Source organism: Sphaerodactylus townsendi, linkage group LG11 (assembly GCF_021028975.2).
Source record: "Sphaerodactylus townsendi isolate TG3544 linkage group LG11, MPM_Stown_v2.3, whole genome shotgun sequence".
Taxonomy (NCBI): domain Eukaryota; kingdom Metazoa; phylum Chordata; class Lepidosauria; order Squamata; family Sphaerodactylidae; genus Sphaerodactylus; species Sphaerodactylus townsendi.
Window position 1 is genome coordinate 23,851,619 of NC_059435.1, and position 20,505 is coordinate 23,872,123.

General features: G+C 42.5%; 1 protein-coding gene across 2 annotated transcripts in view; it reads right to left on the reverse strand.

The window, feature by feature from the left end:
• ITGA9 (integrin subunit alpha 9) overlaps positions 1-20,505 on the reverse strand; it is a 246,500-nt gene that overhangs the window by 216,610 nt on the left and 9,385 nt on the right. For both annotated transcript variants that reach the window (XM_048511594.1, XM_048511595.1), the window contains exons 2-4: positions 9,446-9,573; positions 7,499-7,605; positions 547-670 (exon numbers count right to left, since the gene is read on the reverse strand). In XM_048511594.1, coding sequence (XP_048367551.1) covers positions 547-670; positions 7,499-7,605; positions 9,446-9,573 — 359 coding nt within the window. The remainder of the gene's footprint in view (positions 1-546; positions 671-7,498; positions 7,606-9,445; positions 9,574-20,505) is intronic.

The following is a 20,505-nucleotide window of genomic DNA, read 5'->3' on the forward strand; positions in this document are numbered from 1 at the left end:
TGAAGTTTCCAGATAGGTCTCAAGGGTAGCTCTTCATTTAGTGAATTAGAGTAGTCGAATCCAGAGGTGACCAAACCACAGTGATCCATGAAACAGTCACCTCCAGATTAGACTACTCTACTCAATGCAAGGCTAGTCTTCAGACCTATCTGTAAACCTCAGCTGGTTCAGAATGCAACTGCACAGGTCCTCATAGGAACACTGTGGACAACGCATATCCAACTGGTCCTCTGTCATCTGCATTGGCTGCAGGAGGAATACAAAACCAGGTTCAAGGTTCTGGTATCAGTCTTCAGAGCCCTAAAAGGCCCCTGACTATTGTACCCTGTGAGACTGCCTCTCCTAGTATGTCCCCCAGAGAACACTGTGTTCGGCAAGTAAAAACTCACTGGTGGCTCCTAGCCCAAAATACTCAACCCAAGCCAGAGCTTTCTATCTAATGAGACCAGAGCCCTGCAGGGTTTATCTCAGTTCCATAGGGTTTGTAAGACAGAAGTAATAAACAGTACACAAAAGAGAGAAGGGGAAAGAAAGATACTGTCTTACCTTCATAGCATGGGATTAGCTTTCTACCATAGGATCCTAGATTGGGTGGAATGACATTGCAGAAGCCATGCGGAAGGATGTACTCTGTCTCATAGTAGACATTTTTCCAACGGTGTGCGCAGGCCTAAAGAGAACAGACCACACAAGAAAGTGAATGTTCACACCTGGATCCAGGTCATCAGTGGATAAAGACTGATGGTAGTTTTTAAGATGGCTGGAGGATAGGGAGATTATTATACATTGAATGAGCAAAGTACTTCAAAAAGCTGTACACTCTGACAAGAGGTGACAGGAAGTGACTAAGTCTGTAGGGCTACCTACAATACCCACTTTATCCTCAAAGGAGCTCCATGTTCAGAAGCAGTCAACCCCTGAATCCCAATGTCAGACAGCAATATCAGGGGAAGGCCTCAGCCTCTATGCCCTGTTGTTGGACCTCCAGAGGAACTAGTTGGCCACTGTGTGAGTGAAGACGCTGGACCAGATGGGCCACTGATCTGATCCAGCTGAGCTTTTCATATGTTCTTAATGCCCACTTTGACCTCAAGTGGCTGACAGCAAGCTATCTATCAGCAATCCAGTCTTAATTCTTTTAGGTGAGAGTCTGCATGGTGACCTTGGGCCAGTCATAGTTCTCTCAGAACTCTCTCAGTCCCACCTTCCTCACAAGGTCCTCCTTGTGGGGAGAAGGCATTGTGATTGCAATGAGATTCCTTGAAGTAAAGAAAAGTGGGGTACAAAACCTTCTTCTTCCACATGCCTTCATACATTTCTGCATCCCAACCCCACAAACAAAAACACTGTTATCTTACAAGGCAAGCCAGACATCATGAAAGAGTGGCTTTTGTCTCCAGTACCGTGTCAACGGGTTCGATGAAACATTGCTACTAGAAAAACTGGCCCCAAATTAAGGAGGAGGGGATTGTGCCTGCCTCAAATACACTGAGGAGAACCACCAATTTACATTCCTGTAGAGGAGCCAGTATTCTCAGCAGAGTTTAATTTGAATACATTCGTGACTGCTGTGCAAAAAGCATTTTCAGTTTATTTCCCCTTACTTTCGCAATATTATCAACCCATGCAACAGGGTTCATATTGGTTTATTTCTAGTATGCTGTGTTCAGCAATGTGAATGTGTTTATTTATTATACTCAGATATGTATCATATGGGCCCACTGATGCTCCCGGCCTTAAGTGACTCTATGAAGCTCTCTTATATCAGAATGAGGAATGCATTCTACAAAAGATGTTTATAATGGCACCAGTCTTGATAGCCAGATGCATGTAAGGAAGCTTGTAAGAAATTGAACCCTGTTATTTGTTCTTTTAAGTAGACCCAGTTATGGTTTAAATTCCCTACATGCGCTTCACTCAGATTTTTTTTAAAAAAAATCATGAAATATTTATATCTAGCGTGTTCAGGAAATAGCTTCTCTTGTGCCTTGTTTCCACTATGAATACAAAACTTGGAAATACATTTCAAATGGAGGAGAGAGTATTCTACAGCTATCCAACACGGAGGCTTAGGTTTTTTTCAAGTCTCACTAGAAAACAAGAGGCATGAGCAGGTCACAGAAAGGAATGCGGTTTGAAAACAAGGAAAATTTATATCCTACATAAATTGTAGAAACTAAATGGTCCTTTCAAATGACGGCAAAAGTAAATAAAACTCCATGCTATTATTGTTCCTTAATGTATTTCTTTTGTACATTTGGAGAAACTGTCAGTGACCTGCATCAATTATACAACTTCAGCTCTCCCAAGAGAGAATAATTGACTGTGGTGAATCGGGAAGATCACATCAGCAGCATTTCAACAGCGCAAGAAAGAATGAGATTTTATGTTGAGGCCAAAGGAGGAAGATGGAAAAGGGGTGGGGAAAATGCTAAAATTCAACGCTAGCATTGTAAACCAGGGCCCTGACATCCAGAGTTCAAAAAAGCCATGAGAAGACTGAGTCCCTCCTCTTTACTCTCCCTATGCAAACGACATTCCCCCTTCTAGCCTTAACAACATCTAAAGGAAATATTGGCACAGGCCTTAACACTAATGAATTATTCTGCATATCCTGGAATAAAGAGAACGGTAGTGAAGGAGAAAAGAAAAGGAACATGTTCCACAAGGACTGCACACTTCCAAGACAGGCTCCTTATTGCCAAACTGTGATTAAAAAGAGAAACAACATAAAAGCTGCACGAGTTCTCCTGCCAACAGATCAGAAATGTCTAGCCTTGCTGAAGGCCACCTAAAATTCTCAGAAAAAGCAAGATTTGAACCAGAGACTTATCTGAGGGCTAGACCACATGACATATGGGGACTCTGTATCCCAAAACATATAGGGTTAGCTGCAAAAGAACAGCTGTAGGAGTGTCTATGTGACAGACAGGAGGTTGTCCTACCCCTGAAGTGAAAATCAGCCACTCCTGTGGGACCATAGGAGTGCTGTTCCAGCATCTCATCACCTTCAAGAAAGGGAGTGAAATGTTGAACACAGAAGGGGGAACTAAGGGAGAAAGCAGTGGCAGCTCAGGTCTGGCTCAAGAAAATGAGCAGACAGAATGAAGGGTAGCTCAGCCTGGTAGTGTGGCAGAGCAGTTTAGATGTCTCTGCTGATGAGCAGATCTTGTACAATTTAGTCTGACTCTGCGGGAAAAGGCAGGCTGGTATGGGTGGAATCCTGTGCATAAGAGAGGATCCAACCTACTGGCCAGTCAATAAAAGCCTCATTGTGCCTGAAAACATTGTAGAATAGTCCAGCTACCCTCCAAAGTTATAACAAGTTTACATTTTGTGCCTCAACTAGGTTTCCACTTTTTCTACCTGGAGACCTGTGCTGATGGTTTATTTCTTTAAAACTAACCTGTAAATAAATAAATCTTCTTAGTTGTTTATATATTAATCCAGCCTCAGTGATCTCAATAATCTCTTTGTGCACCACAAAACTTACCTCATGGCAGTGAACCTAAAGCCTATACACTCACTACCTGTAGAACACCTGGAAACTGAAGGGAAGATTTAAAGTTCAGAACGATCCTAGATCCCCAAAAAATTTTGAGGCTGTGTTTTCCTTTACCAGGAAAAAAAGGTTTGTCCCAGTCCACTATGAATCAGGGTTACCTCCTGGAGAATTCATCCCCCTGCCCCTGCTTCCCATTCCCCTGCTCAGGTGCTTTAAACCAAGGGTGTCCAACTCTGGTGTAGTCCATGAACATCTGAAGCACCAGAGTTAGACATCCCTGCTTAAACAAAAGGGTGGAAAGTAAAAAAAACCCAATATAGGTATCTATGCTTCCTGCTTTAAAACAACCAGACAGAGCGATTATTTCCAACTGGGGGAAGTGTTCATCCCCTCACTTCCCAGTTCTGCAGTCCGAATCCTTAATTGAAGGTTCCAACCACTGCCTCCTTGCAGGAAAAATCCACATCTGGCGATCTCACCACTAACCTTCAATATTGTTCTGTGGTTGGGCACCAGCTTGCATGGGAATTCTGCGGCTCAGTATCATAAATGTCTTAGTCCCCTTCCAGACTACTATTCTAAACCGACTGTCATCCGTTGTGGGCCCATTTCTGAGTAAAACGCTACAGAAATAGGATTCATACAGCTCACTTCAATCCATCTATTAGCCATTTCTAAAGCTTTCTGGCCAGTTCAAACAACGCTGCTATTGTTTTCCCATCTTTTTTGGCAGCAGGTTCTTTTCCAACTACAGTGACAGGCATGTGAATGGTGCTGCTACAGCACTATATCATTATCATGCTATAGCACATATCATAAACCATTTTTTTAAAAAGCTGAAAAAGAATGTCATGTGGAAAAAGGCAGGGAAAAGTCAGCAGTCCCTTCAGAAGCACTCCAGCGAGATCATACAGTGCATTGGAGTGATTCTGAAGTGCAAGGAGGAACTGCAAACAGTTTTTAAAAATTCATTAAAAGTGGCAGAGTCCCACAATGCTGACGGGATGCCAAAGGTTTTATCTGATCGGGGTAAGAAAATCTGTAAGCAGCCAGGGGCCAAACGCAAAAAAAAATTGTTATCCATCTGCTGCCCAAGCCAAATGATAAGGGCCATATGAAAGGGGCTTTAGACAATGGTCGAAATGAAGTGACAAGAACCTCTGATAAAATCTGATTTATATGCTCGATCTTCAGTATTTTCTGGCCTGTATTGCTGCTCCTTTCCTCTGTTCCCCTTCAAATAGTGCCACCTTGGGTCAGTGAAGCCCCAGGAATATCACAGAATAGTGGAGGGGGGAAGTGATGGGGGAATTGGCAAAAATGGCAATACTCTTCCTTTGTGACAGGAAGTGCCTATCATGAACAGAAAGAAGTATTTCAGATCCAAATCAACATACTTCTATCACAGTGGTGGTGAACCTTTGGCACTCCAGATGTTATGGACTACAATTCCCATCAGCCCCTGCCAGCATGGCCAATTGGCCACGCTGGCAGGGGCTGATGGGAATTGTAGTCCATAACATATGGAGTGCCAAAGGTTCGCCACCACAGTTCTATCATAATCTTGTATAAGCTCCCAGTATTCAATCCATCCCAGCTTATAACTTGATTAGTTTCAGCCATAAAGCATCAATGCAGTGCTCCCAGATCAACCTCTGAGCCATGCATGGTTTCCTGAGCAATGAAGTGTTTATGTCAGCTCAGATATCCAGGCACAAAGAGATCACCCCTGGCCTTAAATCCAGATACAGCATTTGATATACCATGTGGAATCTAAAAGCAAGTTATTTTATACTGAGTGGAAAGCTACCTAGGGATTAGAAAAACAATCATTTGGTTGCTTAAAATCAAAAAAGAAAATAAGAAGCATGATAAATAGGGCAAGTGCTTGAAAGAGTAAGATTTGAGGCGTGTGGCTTCCCTCCAACGCCCTAGTTACTTTTCCAGAATGACTGAGGGAATGACTTTCGCAGTCGTAATACAGGAGGAACTAGAAACTTCTGTTGTGTTATTGAAACACTTAAATTAATACAAACAGTAATTCTTATGTTGATATTTCAAAATCCAAGAGACTTTCTAAAACTGTACTTTAAGCTTCCGCTGTCATCACTTAATTAATCTCCGATTCTCCATTTAGCTTTGAATCTAAGGTTGAGACTGAACAGAACCGCAGCTTAATACAACTCCAGTCAGCACACTTGTGAATTGGTCTCTCCACTAGCTGATTTAAAGAATCATGCCTTTAGGGCAATACTTAAAACTGTTACAAGGGAAGCTTATAAAAACATTTCACCATGATTAGCTTCCTCTGAAAATGGCTTTGGAACTGAACCGAACATCCTCAAGTAAGCAATCTTTTCCCAAATACGCTTTGGTCTGGTTCATATCTATTTGGGTCAGCAAGAAGTTTTATATAGCAAGAGAACAGCAAGGCCCTCTAAGATGGTTCCTCAAGAAGCATAAAATGTATATAGATGTATTCTGACCCAGCCTTAGAAGCTGAAGAACTGAAAATCCCTTTGTTAATACATGTCTGGATATGGCACCCATTAGTCTGGAATGAATTCTCAATGTATAAGCTGCTATATTTCACTTTTACAGGGAAATAGACAAGTCAGACTGTCCGGAAGGTTTCAGGTTTAAAGTTGACAAGTGAAATGATAACCAGAATGAGGGAAACTTCTTCTAACTATATGCAATAGCTAGTTTGTCATAAGAATGTAGCTTTGTTCTACTAACAGGTGTTTGGAAATATTGAGAGAGATCGCGAGGCCATAACTCTCAGTTAAAGAGGCATAAATTTATTTGACACAAAATTTCCAAAGTCTGTGGAGGTAGGAACATGCAATTTCAAATTCTCCTTCTTGAACATTTGATAGGGGTCACCCCATTTTCCTTGGTGCTATCCCACTCAGGGAAGGACAACCAGTCTCACTTCCCTAACTCAAGATCCTCATCAATCCTGCTGTTCTCTCATTCTCCCTGGCAGCTAACCTCACATTGCCACTCTTAACTGCCACTCTCCCAGGTCAACAGTAAGATTCATTTTTGAAAAGACCCCCCCCCCCCCCGTCAATCAGGCATTGGCAGTTAGCTGTTCATCACACCTTCCTTGACACAGATTTTACTGATTATACCACAAACTCCACACAGATATCCAAATACAAACAGATATGGTTTGGATGTCCATACACAGACACATACCTTTTTCAAAAAAACCTTCACAAATAGGGCAAGTGATGGCCATTGAGAATAATGGAAACAAAGGCTGAAAATCTCCAAAAAGTGATAAATGTGGATGGGCTCCACATGTAATTCACTGGGGCCAATCAGACAGCATACATGCTAACAGCATGCAAAAGACAAATAACAGCCAAGGGCTGTTTAGTGATCACTAATACACATATCCATTTCCCAACCAGTCACTATCACAATTCATGTCGTTTAATTACAGAAAATCAGAATCTCTCACCAATTTCAATACTTCACTAATAATGTCATAAAAACATACACTTGTATGCAAACTACCAACATACTGAAACCATTCAGCACTAAAAAAAAATTTAGGTTTAGATCAAACATAAAGGTAGCCTATAAAATTATGACCTGAAGTATAATACATCTTTATCTCTACATTTGAGTATGTACTGTTAATCCTGTGTTTTTCTTTTCCAAAAAGAAATGAAATGAAACCATGCCCATTCATAAGCACACAAAGCACTTATTCATGCCACTCCAAATCTTGAAGAATTCACAATATTTTTCAGAAAGGAAGCCCTTAGGGGTGACAGAATCAGGTATAACTGCTTTGAAGATAATTTCCATGAATAAGCATTGTCCCAAGACTCAGTTTGCTTCTCTCTGAAAGGAAGTGATAGCCTCATTAGCTGGACCTTGCAGGCATCAAGAAAGCACAGTAATTAAGGCATGTTAGGCATCAGTGACACTGTGACATGCCCTGCTTCAAGGTAATCAAGGGAAAGGTAGACTTACCAGTATACTTCCTCCCGCCTTGGGCTGTCTTGCCAAGCTTACGCCCATCCATTCTTCATCTCGGTCCTCCCTACAGGTCTTTCCACAGGGTGCTCCACGGGTATTACCTAAAACAAACACAGGTGGGAGATCAAAACAAAGTGATAGTTTCTTTCATCTCTACTGTCATAACTTCACAGTTATTTTGTCAATAATATAGCCTCCTGGACAGGAGCGTAAAATGTGTAGTTCCCAAATGAGCCCATCAGCTTTCTTAATGAATCTAAGAACATCTGCATAACATCATTTCATAGGACTCCTACAATGTATCATCAGGATCCTGGCTAATGAGGTTTTTAAGGTCTGCAGGTCAACTGAACCATTTTCTAATGCCAATTTACATCTTATGGCGAGATGCTGGGAAAGAAAGTCTTCTGTCCTCTCAAAAGGAACTGAAAACTCCCACTAGCAGTGATGCCTGGCCATGGAGGAATAACACTAGCATTCATGAACACAAGAAGCAAGAACCAGAAAGTTAGAGGAAGCACTGGGGACAAAAGCCTTTGACTCAAGGGTGCCAAGATGCTATGAATTTAGGAGTCAGGAAGAGGAAGCTAGATGTACTGTTGACTTAAGACATGTCCATTTTAGCTCACTTCTGACTTCTAACCACTGCAGAGAGAGGTGGCAAGTTAAGGGCAACTTCTATACAACGGGAGGATTGATGTTAGATGTGGCAGGTTTACTGGCTGATCTTCAGCCTTAAAAGGGAGGGTGTTTTCCATCCAATGCGACCTCTTCTGCTCTCCTGCAGATTCCAGCTCTCTCACTTTGGGCGGGCCATGGGGTCCTCCTTGGGCCTGAGTGGCTGGGACTTAAACACCATCCAGGTGCTTCATAACATTCCATTTCCTCTTTTGCATGGTGTGGTTAAATCACGTCATTTAGCCAGCCTGGGCAATTGCCCACCTGCTCGGATATGCACTGTTGGTGACGTCTGTGGACATTGCCATTTTTAGCTAAAGCGTATTGAGGGGAAATGGTGCCCAGGGACAACACCTGCTCTGGGTGCTCCCCCAAGCCTCACACTCCCCCACCCCCATGCTCTGGGGCAGGGCTTGGGGGCAGGGGCAGCTTAGACAGGCACCGCAGTGACAGGTTGGCTCCTAGGCCAGCCTGCTGCTGCAGCGCCCTTCTGAGCCGCCCTCCCACCTTTCTGCAGGCCACCTCCTGCCCTCCCCATGCCCTGGGGAGGGCAGAAGCCGGCCTGCAGGGAAGCGAGGGGGTCAGGGCACCATGGTGGGCGGCCCAGGGCGTGGCCTGCCATTGCAGTGCCTGTTCGTGCTGCCTCTGAGCCCCAACCCCAAGGGCCTGGGGAGGGAAGGAAGCAGCTTGGACAGGCGCTGAGTACCATCCATGGGGACAGGGGGGGTCAAATGACCCCCAGGTCAGTGCGGGATGGGGGGCAATTTTTCAGTCCCTCCACCGGTGCATCCAGGGTCATTTGAACACCCGCCCCCCGTGGGCGGAATGTCCCTGATCTTTAGTCAAATGACACAGCACAGCTGCACTCAAGTCTTAGAATTCTCCCATTTGTTTTTTCAGGGTAACTTTCAGCTCCCAGGTGGTTGATAGAATTCCTAAACCTGCCTGCCAAGCTGGGCAGGGACCCTCCTCCTCATCACTACGACTTCCTAAATGCACATTCAGTGTAGACACCGTACAACTAGTCATGAGATCACTTACACTGGTCAGAACTCCAGTGTAAGTGGATTCTGATATCAACAAGAGATTCTTCCATGTCATATCATGCCTGGTTTTATAAAACCAGCTTCTTGTACACCCATTTCAACACCAAGTCAAACTGGTGGCACGACGTGTTTCCCTTGCCTGCAAGTTCTAAAATATGTGGAAATAGAAGATTTGTTTTCAAAGTTTAAAACAGAAATAGTATGCATAGATACATACCTCGACCCATATCCAGCTCTGTGCATCGCCTTTCAGGGTTTGTGTGAACACGACATTTAAACACAGCTCCTGGGGACTTAACAGAGGCACTGTATTTGGAATCTGCTTGGGGGGCTCCAACCAAAATCCTGAAAGTCAAGAGAATTGTGTCATAAGAATCAGCGGAAACAAAAGTGCATTTTCTTTTCACACAAACACCCATACCCAGTCACTGTCATCAAGAATTCTCTCCTCCAAACCCTGACCAAAACCATTAAGATTCACTAAAGAGAAATCTACTGTCATTTACTATCACTTTTGTAAAGTAACATTGTAAAGTGAATAAACTATTCTTTTTTGTGTGTGCATTTGGACCCATCAAAATTAATCTTTAATATTTAAGACCTTTGAATTCTATTTAAAATGACAAAGCACGTTTACTCATCTACATATCAAAAGTGTACACGTGCTTTAGTACAAAGTTATGTAAAGATACACTTCCAGAGATTTCCAAATTCAATACTACTCTAGTGCCATGACGAGGAAAAAAATTGAACTGGGACCATTTCACAATGAAACTTCAGAATTAGATACAGATTAATATTAGCCGCTACATTCTGACATGAGAATTCTAGGCCTTAAGATGAGGTCATTCTAAACTTACAGGAAATTACTTTGGTTCCTTTTAGATCTCTGCCTAAATGCAGAAGGAAAACATTTGCTTTTCTCTTTTCCAAACCCTGAAGGATATAAATGTGTTTTAAGAGAAAAGATATTGTTCTATTTTAAGGTGCGCATTTAACCAGAGAATTAACTCTTACACTAACATTTCCACCACTGCTTCAACACTGACCGACTTGGCTGATATTTAAAACAAACTTTAAAAGGAGGCTAAATTAACAGTTCAATTTCTCCTGTGATTTGGAGGCTCAGCTGTCAAATCACAGGATTTTGACAAGGGCTAGCATCTATAACACAAGCAATGTTTGCACACGTGAGAACAATTAGCAGTCCAGATACCTTCATTGGGGGGGGGGGGGCGCTAGAAACACCAAGAAGCAAATACAAGAGACACTGAAATAGCAGCTCAAAACATAGAAGCCATCATAGTCTCCAGTCAAAACGCCAATCATCTCCACTTATGCATCTAACATGAATTAATGCCATTCATTTATCAGTATCATTGAGCTCTTCAAAATTAGATCTTGAAGGGGACACCACTAACTTCTGGGGCAAAATTTACAGTTTAAGTGGCAATTAAAAAAAAGTGTCTTAATAAACATGGCTCAATCTTAACAAGGTACTGCGGGTCCAGTTTCTGTGGTTTCAAGGGTTGTATGATCTTAAAAGTATAGGAGCCTGTCAGCCTGGCAATTGCAGCCCCAGGGGCCAGTTAAGGGGGAGGCAGCTCTTGAGGTTGAGTCACACACAGTCTGTGTTGGGAAAAAAATTAGGCCTACTTTTATTGGCTACAAGTGAAGGAATACTAGCACAGCATGGGGATAGATCCCCACATTGGGCAATCCACTTGTAGCACAATATGACCTTATCCCCCCAGCCCCATCCTGCCTGCCAGGGTGAAATGTGGAGTAGCAAAGTTGTGATACGCCTGCTTGTGAGTCTCAGAATGGTTCCTCTATCACTTGAAGGTGAGAGTCAGCTGACAGCCCCCAAGTCTTTCCACTTATGTCCCTAATTGGCCTCTCCACTCTGCAGAGGCAAATTTGCTGGTGGTCCCCAACCCTGCAACGATGTGACTGGCTTCTTCCCGGGCCAGGGCTTTTACTGCTCTGGCCCCTACCTGGTGAAACACTCTCCCTCCAGCCATCAGGGCCCTGCGGGACCTTGGACAGTTCTGCAGGGCCTGTAAAACAGAGATGTTCTACGGGAGAGGGGGGGGGGTTAGTCGCTGATTGCCTCCCCCGCTACCCCCCACATACCATCCGCCAGCTGTTTTGTGCTGTGTCAGTCCCCTCCCTGAGGGATAGGAAGTCTTCTCGAGTTGCCATCTGAAGTCAGGTTGTTTGGGACATCGTTGCTGAATTTAATTAATTAATTTGGTTTTTAACTATGTGATTGGTTTTAACTTGTACACCACCCAGAGTCCTTCAGGGGTGGGCAGTCTATTAAATCTAATAAATAAATAAATAAACAAACAAATAAATAAGTTGGGCATGCCACTGAACCATCCCCAATTCCAAGACCCTTATGGGGGTCCCCAATGGGGGAAGCAGGCATGGCCTCCCCCCGGTGGGATCGGCTCCATGTCCAAACCACCAACCTTGCTGAGAGAAAATAGAACAAGTGAATACATACGGAAGTGTGACTAAATAGCACAATAATACCATCTAGAAGTGAATAACCATTGCTTAAGGGAGAATGGGAGAACTGCCACTGGAAAGAGGGTGCAGCCTTGGTGGCTCCTAGCCTTAAAAGGGGAAGTATGCCACCATGGTGGGCCCCATTCCACAGGTCTGCGCACCCCCCTCTTTTCGGGTCTCTGCCCTGATGTGGACAGCCAGAAGCCCCTATTGTATGAGGCGTGGCTTCTCACCCCAGACTCCCTGCTGCCATTCTGAACTCTTTTCTTCATGCCCCTCCTGCCCTGTGTTGCAATTCTCAGCTCCAGGTAAGTGAGGGGCAGGGCTTATAGCTGATTTCAAACTAATGATAAATGGAAAAAATCCAGGCATACTATCATGGAATCCATCTCATTATTGCTAAAAAGAAGTGGACTAGAAGGTAAATTACAGTCAATTGAGGAATCTAGAATTTGGGGCAAGCATCAGTTGACAGAAGTAAAAAAATAAACACCTGTTTGGGGGGTAAGGGAAGACCTTGGGTTAATAATTATATTTTAGCCTAATCTAGTTATGACATAGAATGACACGGCTGCTCTGAGGATTACATGAGTACAATCATGTTAATTGACTTTAATTCCTTGGAGGAAGGGTAGAATATAAATATAAGGAATATAATGGAGGTAATGAAAGACCATAGCAGGACAATCTCCCTCCAATGACCAAGAAATATCCTTCCCACAGTGCCAGCAGCCAAGATGCCAGCAGTCTGTGGCTCAGATATTGTACAACACAAAACAGGGATAGACTTAGTGTAAAGACAGGAGCAAGAGAACCAAACTTGCTTCAAACATGTATGCACTTGGTTTAAAGTTTATTATTCAATTTCTAAAAGAAAATAGATTTAAAAACACAACAATGGCCTAAAACCTATTGTCAGACTTCTCATTTTTAGTGGTTAACTCATAAGGAACCTAGAGAGGAGGGGAAATCCCTTCATCCCTGCTGTTCACAGTGTCCTCCTCCTCCTCCTCCTCTCTCCTACCATCATCACCCCTCATCTGCTGCCTCCTCTTATTCACTACTGCTACTGCTTATCTTTCTATCAAACACGCAAATAAAAGCAACTCATTCCGACTTCTAACTTTGCTAGCTTTCTTTCTAAAGAAGAAGAAAAAATCGGAAATGTTTCTATGGCTCATTCTTAACAAAAGTTCTGCGGACCCAGTCCCGGCAGCTTAAAGTGTTACATAATCCAAAAGTATAGGACCCCCTCAACATCTTAGCCTGGCAAGTATTCCCAAGACTGCACTACTCATATTCTCCCATCTTTATAAAGCTGTAGGTTGTGACACACCCTTAAAAGGGCCCTGAGATTTATCTTTGAGGAGTGCGCAAAGGAATAAGTAAGGAGACAGAACCAGGATACATCTGTGATACAGATTTGGCCAGAGCATCAGCTGAGATACAGAATATTTCACAAAGTTTCAGTTATGTCAAACATAAAGAACTGAAAATTCCTACGGTATACTTGTTCAGTAAGACCTGCTGTTCGCTAAATTTTCTGACATCTCTGAGATTCTGCAGGGGGAACTGGTGCTGAGTACCTACTGTGCTTTAAGGCCTACTGTAAACTGAAGGACCATGCCCATACTGCAGGAAGCCACGCTGGTAAAAACGCTGGCACCATATTTGTAAAGTACATAAACTCCACACAGACCAACTATAAGAATCTGCTTTTAGCATTACAATCTTCCTAAATGTTGCTGAATGAAGGGAATAACAGCAGTCCTTAGAAATCAAGCTAAGTGTTTAAAAATTGCTAACAAGCATTTCAAACCATGAATCAAACTAAGGTGTTTGTAGCAAAAACAAATGGGCATCTACAGTAGGTGCACAGGTTCTCAGTTTTCACCACAGGATGGCACTAAACATACAGAAGAAAATGACATTATTCATTAGGGGCATAACCTCAAAAGGAAGAATTTATCTATTTTAATGGACTAGTCAGGCATGCACTTCACATTAAAATTAGTAAGAGATAAAAGCTGCAACCTTAAGAACACTTTCCTGGAAGAAGAAGAAGAAGATGATGATGATTTTGGATTTATATCCTGCTTTTCTCTCCTGTAAGGAGTTAAGCGACTTACAAATTCCTTCCTTTCCTCTCCCCACAACAGACACTTCGTGAAGTAGATGAGGCTAAGGCCCTTTCCGCACACGTAAAATAATGCATTTTCAAACCACTTTCACAACTGTTTGCAAGTGGATTTTGCTATTCCGCACAGCTTCAAAGAGCACTGAAAGCAATTTGAAAGTGCATTATTTTGCATGTGCGGAAAGAGCCTAAGAGAGTTCACACAGAAACTTTGACAAGGTCACCCAGCAAGCTTCATGTGTAGGAGTGGGAAAACACATCCAATTCACCAGATAAGAGTCTGCCGCTCATGTGGAGGAGTAAGGAATCAAACCCAGTTCTCCAGATTAGAGTCCACCACTCTTAAACACAGGGGGCAGAGTGTCATATTAGGATCTGAGAGACGCAGGTTCAATTGCCCTCTCCGCCACGGAAGCTTGCTGGGCGACCCTGGGCCAGTCATATGCTCTTCGCCTAACTTGTGCCACAAGGTTCTTGCAAAGATAAAATGGGGGATAACAGAATGACATAATGCAATCTTGATCTCCACTGGGAAGAAGGGTGGGGTATAAAAAAAGCAAAAAAATAAGTCCCATTGAATAAAATGGACCATAGGTCCAAGCAGATCTGCTCAGGATTTTCCTCAAAAGTGTTCAGTTTTGCCTCTGACACTCATCTGTGTACCAAACCTATAGCCATCATTAGCTCCAAAACTATACGTGCAGACTGATGCTAAGACAATGCAGGGATTTTTTTAAAAAAATGGGAATCTTCCATTTGTTTTTCATTTAACTGAATTAGTCACAATTAGTCAGATTTTTGTTTAAGAATGCTATTTATTTTCACGAGCCCTGTCAAAACCAACACCAGTTTGCCAGATGTTTCTCTTTTGCTGGGATCTTTATGAGTAAAGCATGGACGATGAAGAGCAGAAGAAGAAACAAGCTACTTTTCATGATTATAAATGTTTTAAGATTTCATCCATTTGGAATTCACTGCACTAACCTCTCAGCTTAAAGATGACCCTCACGAGAAGAAGAAGAAGAGCTGGTTTATGTATCCCACTTTTTTCAACCCTGGCGGAGTTTCAAAGCAGTTTACAATCAACTTCCCCTCCCCACTCCACAACAGACACCTTTTGAAGTGGGGGGGGGGGGGGCGGGAGCTGAGACAGTTCAAAGAGAACTGTGACTAGCCCAATGGCAACCAGGAGGCTTCATGTGTAGGAATGGAAACAAACCCTGTTTGTCAGATTAGAGTGTACCACTCAAGTGAAGGAGTGGGGAATCAAACCTCCAGACTAGTGTTAACCCTCTGTTAACCACTACACCATGCTGGCAAAGCCACCTCTTAACCAGTACACCACAAGGCAGGGAAGAGAAGGTGACTGGAAGAGATTTTTGTGACCCATTTCCAAACTCCCATTCTTGCAAAAGCTTCTTGTCTGATAACTACTTAAGAGTCAGATGGAGTGAATGTCCTGGAAAAGCAAATAGCCTGTGTAACAAGGATCCACAGCCATGAGAGACCCATACTCTTAAGTAAGTTTGTATCTTCAGGGACATCTCTCATATTCATTTTATACAAACAGGTTCTAAAGACCATGATGAGAGACAGAAACAGAAAATGCAATAAAATGCATCTGCATCTCTGCATTTTCCCAATTGCCAAAATTATCTCTCACATCATATGCGTGTTCGACAACACACATCCCAGAAGTACAAATCTGTAAGTGACTCAAGAACAGAACCAGACAAAGCTGAGTCCTTTTAAATACTTATAAATTTCAACAAGAGATATTTAGTCAAATAGCGTATCCATACTTTATGGCTACTATACATTTTTCTAAAAACATACAAGAAGCAACACAGGAAGCATGAGAAAACTGAGTAAAGATATCATTCTCTTCCCAACTCATCAACATCCTTATATGTAACAGTGGAGAAGAGCAAGAGTTCAGTAGCACCTTAAAGATGAACAAAATATCTGGCAGGGTATGAGCTTTTGTGAGTCACAGCTCACTTCTTCAGATATAGACTGGTGGGGGGAGGCACATGGAATGAGGGAGGGACACAAGAGCAAGAGCTCATAATGGAAGCAGGGAGAGGGACAAGACAGAAAGGGCTCCATAGACATCCCTTGGCCTCTATGTTTTATTGGTCCCATCTGGGACATCCTGGCACAACTAGTTGTAGTTGAGGGTCGCTCAGAGTGCAGTTACCATACAAGCAAGCAAGCAGAAAGTAATTTACCGGTATTTGATTCCTTTAAATCCCACCTTCCTCCCTTCATGGAACTAAAAATGCTCAACGTAAGAATGCATACATAAAGTATGCATGAAGCTGCCTTATACAGGGTCAGATCCTTTGTCCATCAAGATCGGTCATATCTATTCAGACACACAGCAGCTCTGCAGTAGCTTTCACATTACCTACTATCTGGTCTTTTTAACTGGAGATGTTGGGAATAGAACCTGGGACCTGATGCTCTACCACTGAGCCACAGCTCCTCCAGGGTTACCAGGAGGTTCCCATCCAAGCATTAAAGGGACTCCAGACTTGTCTTGCTTCTCATTAAATTGCAATATCGCATGCCTTTAAACCATACCTCAGGTACCTTTTCCAAACAGCATCCACCTGTATACACACACAGATTAAGGAGATACAACATTACCAGAAGAAAATGATTTGCAACTGCAATAAGCCTCCATTAAAATGCACTCATTTCAAGTTAGAGTTCCTTGGCATGTAGGGCAAGGGGATATGAAGAACTGTCTACTTTTAATCTCTGCCAATAAACCTTCAGGGCCTCCTGAAGGCAAAAATCCCACAACTACCTGGCTGCAAAGGACACAGCAAGCCCACAGCATGGTCAACGCATTAATGTTCATACCTAGGTAAAAGCACTCCTACACCTCAGGAGGCAAACAACATGTATTCCCAGCATGTCAGCCAAAGGAGTGGTAAATCCAGCTGTGCAATTACAATTTAACCCCTCTCTCTGTGACCTCTTCCTCTCTACTTAGTGGCTGTGAGACAGGTACCTCCTGCCACCTCTGTGCTGAGCAGCCCTCAGGAAAAACAGCTTTGGAAGTCAATCTGCTGTATCCAGCAGGAAGCAAAGTACTTTAAGGAGTGATGAATGGCACGGAAGGGCACAGAAAGATGCCAAGCATGCACATCTGCCCATGCTGGTGCCAAAAAGCAATTAGATAGCTATCATTCAAACACTGCTTTATTATCTAATCTCTGAGCTATCGTTCAAATTCAAAGAGAAAAGGGAGTAAAAATATATTCCCTGAAGGCAAAAATAATCTAAGGAGAGCTGGTGCACACATTTACAACATGAATCTACAGTCACAAAGTCAAAAATAGCAATTTTTTTAGCATTTAATGTTCTCAAAATTAGGTGTAAAATAAAACCATAAACAAATGAAATCTATTAACACCAAACTAGTTCAAGAGGAAACCTCAGACAAACTCTTGGATCATTATGATCAGAAGTGGAGGGAGGGCCAAGGGGAAAAGGCAGTTCCTCAAATCCCCCAGGCTAAACCTGTAACTGGCTTTAAAAGGTAAACAGAATTTAGTGCACTGGTAATCAGTGGAGCGCAAATCATGATTGATACATTCTGGATGTACTGTAGCTTCTGAGCAGCCACTGGGTGTATTCTGAACAACCTTCAGAGATAGTCCAACAGAAAGTACATTTCAGTAGCCTAACCAAAATGTTACTAAGGCCTAATCTTATTTGGGGGGGGGGGGCGGGGTGAACAAGCCGATGGAGGTGGCACGTGGCCATGCCAGAACATTTGTTCCCTCCATTAACATAAGGGGCACCCCTGCCAGAGGAGAAGACAAAGGTACTGGTGGCCAGGAACCACTCAGCTCTGCAGTGGCAAAACCTGGACGTGGTTGAGGCCACAGAGAAAGGATGGAGTAACTCCATTTAGCCCTATGGAGGGCTTTCAAGAAGCCAAATTTTGTGTGTGTGAGTGTGTTTTAGCTGCATCTCTGTGGCAAGCTTCTTTTCTTCAGGAGCTAGAATCTTATAACACACATTCTCGGTCATTGCCTCAACTTAAGAATCCAAGAGGAACCCCAGGTCTAAGATAGATATTTTCAAGGAAGTGTGACAAAAGTTTGTGCTGAAATAAGTTTTGTTAGTTTTCTAGGGTCCTGACCTTTATGGCCCAGTCTAGTTAGGTTTCGGAAGCTAAGAAAGGTCAGTGCTGGTCAGTATTGTCCAGGACCACTATACTAAGGAAGGCAGTAGCCACCTCTGTTAGTCTCCTGCCTTGAAAACCTATGGAGTCGCCATAAGTTGCCTACAACTTGATGACACTTTGCACACATAGAGTCTTCAAGGTGCCTCAAGACTATTGTTAAAATGTGTTAATTTATACCAGCAGAGGGTAAATGGGAATGGTACAAGAAAGCATTAGCCCAAAGTTAGAATAAGTCCCCTTAGAATGGAAGCAAGTTTAGGTGTTTCAAAGCAGGTCTGTGAAGAGCTCTTTCAAGATGATTTAAGTAGGTTTTGTAAATCTGGAATATAGACAGCCTTAGGCAGGCCATGTATACAATGCCAGAACTTTGTGCACATTAATATGCAAAAACTAATTAGGAGGTTCGTTTTTTAAACAATTTAAAGGCATTGATATTAATCTGAACATTATTTTTATTGTGTAAAATTTTAGTGACTGTGTCTTTCCTTTAACACTTGCCATCTTTTAAGAAGTGCTCTGTGGGGGGAACGGGGTTGGTCTCAGCATCAACAAAACCATATTCAGCATTGCGCTTCTTTTTTCATACCAATTACTTACAGTATAAAAATCAAGAATTTCTGCAGTGTCTAGAAACAGCTCTTCCCATGAGTTTCTTTCCAGATATTGAGCCCTTTCATCACCCTGTTGGAAGTCAACAGGCAGAAATGCAAAGAATACCAGCACTTAGGAATCAAAGAAATTGTACGCTGTTCATTTTATTGCCTGGATCCAGCCTGAATGAAGTTATTTATATCACAGTGTGTTACAGTTCCAAGTCAGCCTTCTAGGAAATAGAACCCCATCCATCAGAGACAGATAACAGACCAGCTTTGTGAAGGTTTACTGGCAACAATTATTCTTGCATCCATTCAAAGGACTCCAGGTGAATTTAGTTTCATCTGAACGAAAGAAATATATATTTTTAAAACTTCTAAGACTTGTGGAAAGAGATGGTTCACACACTTTCCTTGGTTTGCAGGATGATGTGTCAATGTTATAAAGCAGCCAGAAGCATCATAATAGTTCACTGTGCAACAGAGTGGTTAGAGCATCTGACAAGGGTTGAAGATTGCTGGGTGCATATCAGGTACAAAGGGTACAGGGTAACTTTGCACCAGTCATTCTCACTCAGCCTAACCTACTCACCTGTTGTTTTCCCTTCCTCCATTTTTTTTTCACAATTTATTTATTTCTATGTATTTTTATCCTGTCCTATACTTGAAGGTCTCAGGGCAGGTTACAACATAAAACACATAAAAATCATAAAATCCAACACAATGTAAAAACAACTAAAACCTATCACAATAAAACCTATTAAAGTTCACAAAACCTGTTTAAAAATTCATAAAATTATCAAAGGAGAGAAAGTAGGTAGTCCTGTGGTCCTTGGAAAATGTTCAGGACACAAGTGTGATCCAGTAAAACTAAGGCTGATTCCGCATGGGCCAAAAACAGCGGTGTGAAAATGGTGCAAAAACATTATAAACCCTTTTACACCGTTTTAAACCCTTTTACACCGTTTTCACACTGCTGTTTTTGGCCCATGCGGAATGAGCCTAAGATTGCTCACCAAACAGTTGGAAGGAGAGTTATTGCCTATTTAGCCCAACGTTCTGTTTAACACAAGAAATCCCAAAGGAAGAAAATTCCCAAGTGCTGGTACTGTCCATCATCTGCCTGAAAACCTCCAGAAAGGAAGATCTCCCCCAATCCAGGAGTCTGGTTTTCTGGTTTAACTAATCTCACCATTAGTCTCCAAGTATTCAACTGAAATCTCTTTCTATAACAAAAGCCCATTAGATCTTTGCAACAGCAGAGAATAAAATTTTGTCCTCTTCCATACGACAGCCCTTAAGGTACTAGAAAAGAATGGAATGGTTTTTCTCCTCCTCCTGTTATTGCTAAAGGTGTTTTTAGAAGCCACCTTTAACCATTTAGAAAATGCAAAAGTAGGAAGTGAGTACACTATTCCCATTTCCAATGTTAGGGCCACTAAAGTTATTTCCAGTGGGCACAATGGGACATGTCTGGAAGCTGGCCCCTGCTGTCAAAATGACTGTCACTGCAGAAGTTGCCAAAAAGCAGTCATCTGGACAGCAAAGAGAGCCACAGAACTGGTTTACAGTGCATAAAATACAGGTACAAGCATGCCCCATTAGGGCACTGTCCAGACTGTCACTGTAAAGAAAAACACTGGCCTGTGTAAGGCTCATTAATTTGAAGCTTGGACTCCATCCCAACAAGCCGTGGAATCTATTAGGGTCCATTCACTGTGCCAGTCTATTTTGTGGCTATATTCATGGGATGCTAACGACTACCACCCTCAGTTCTTGGGGATGGTCATGATTTTTAAAAACAAAACAAGAAACCACAATGC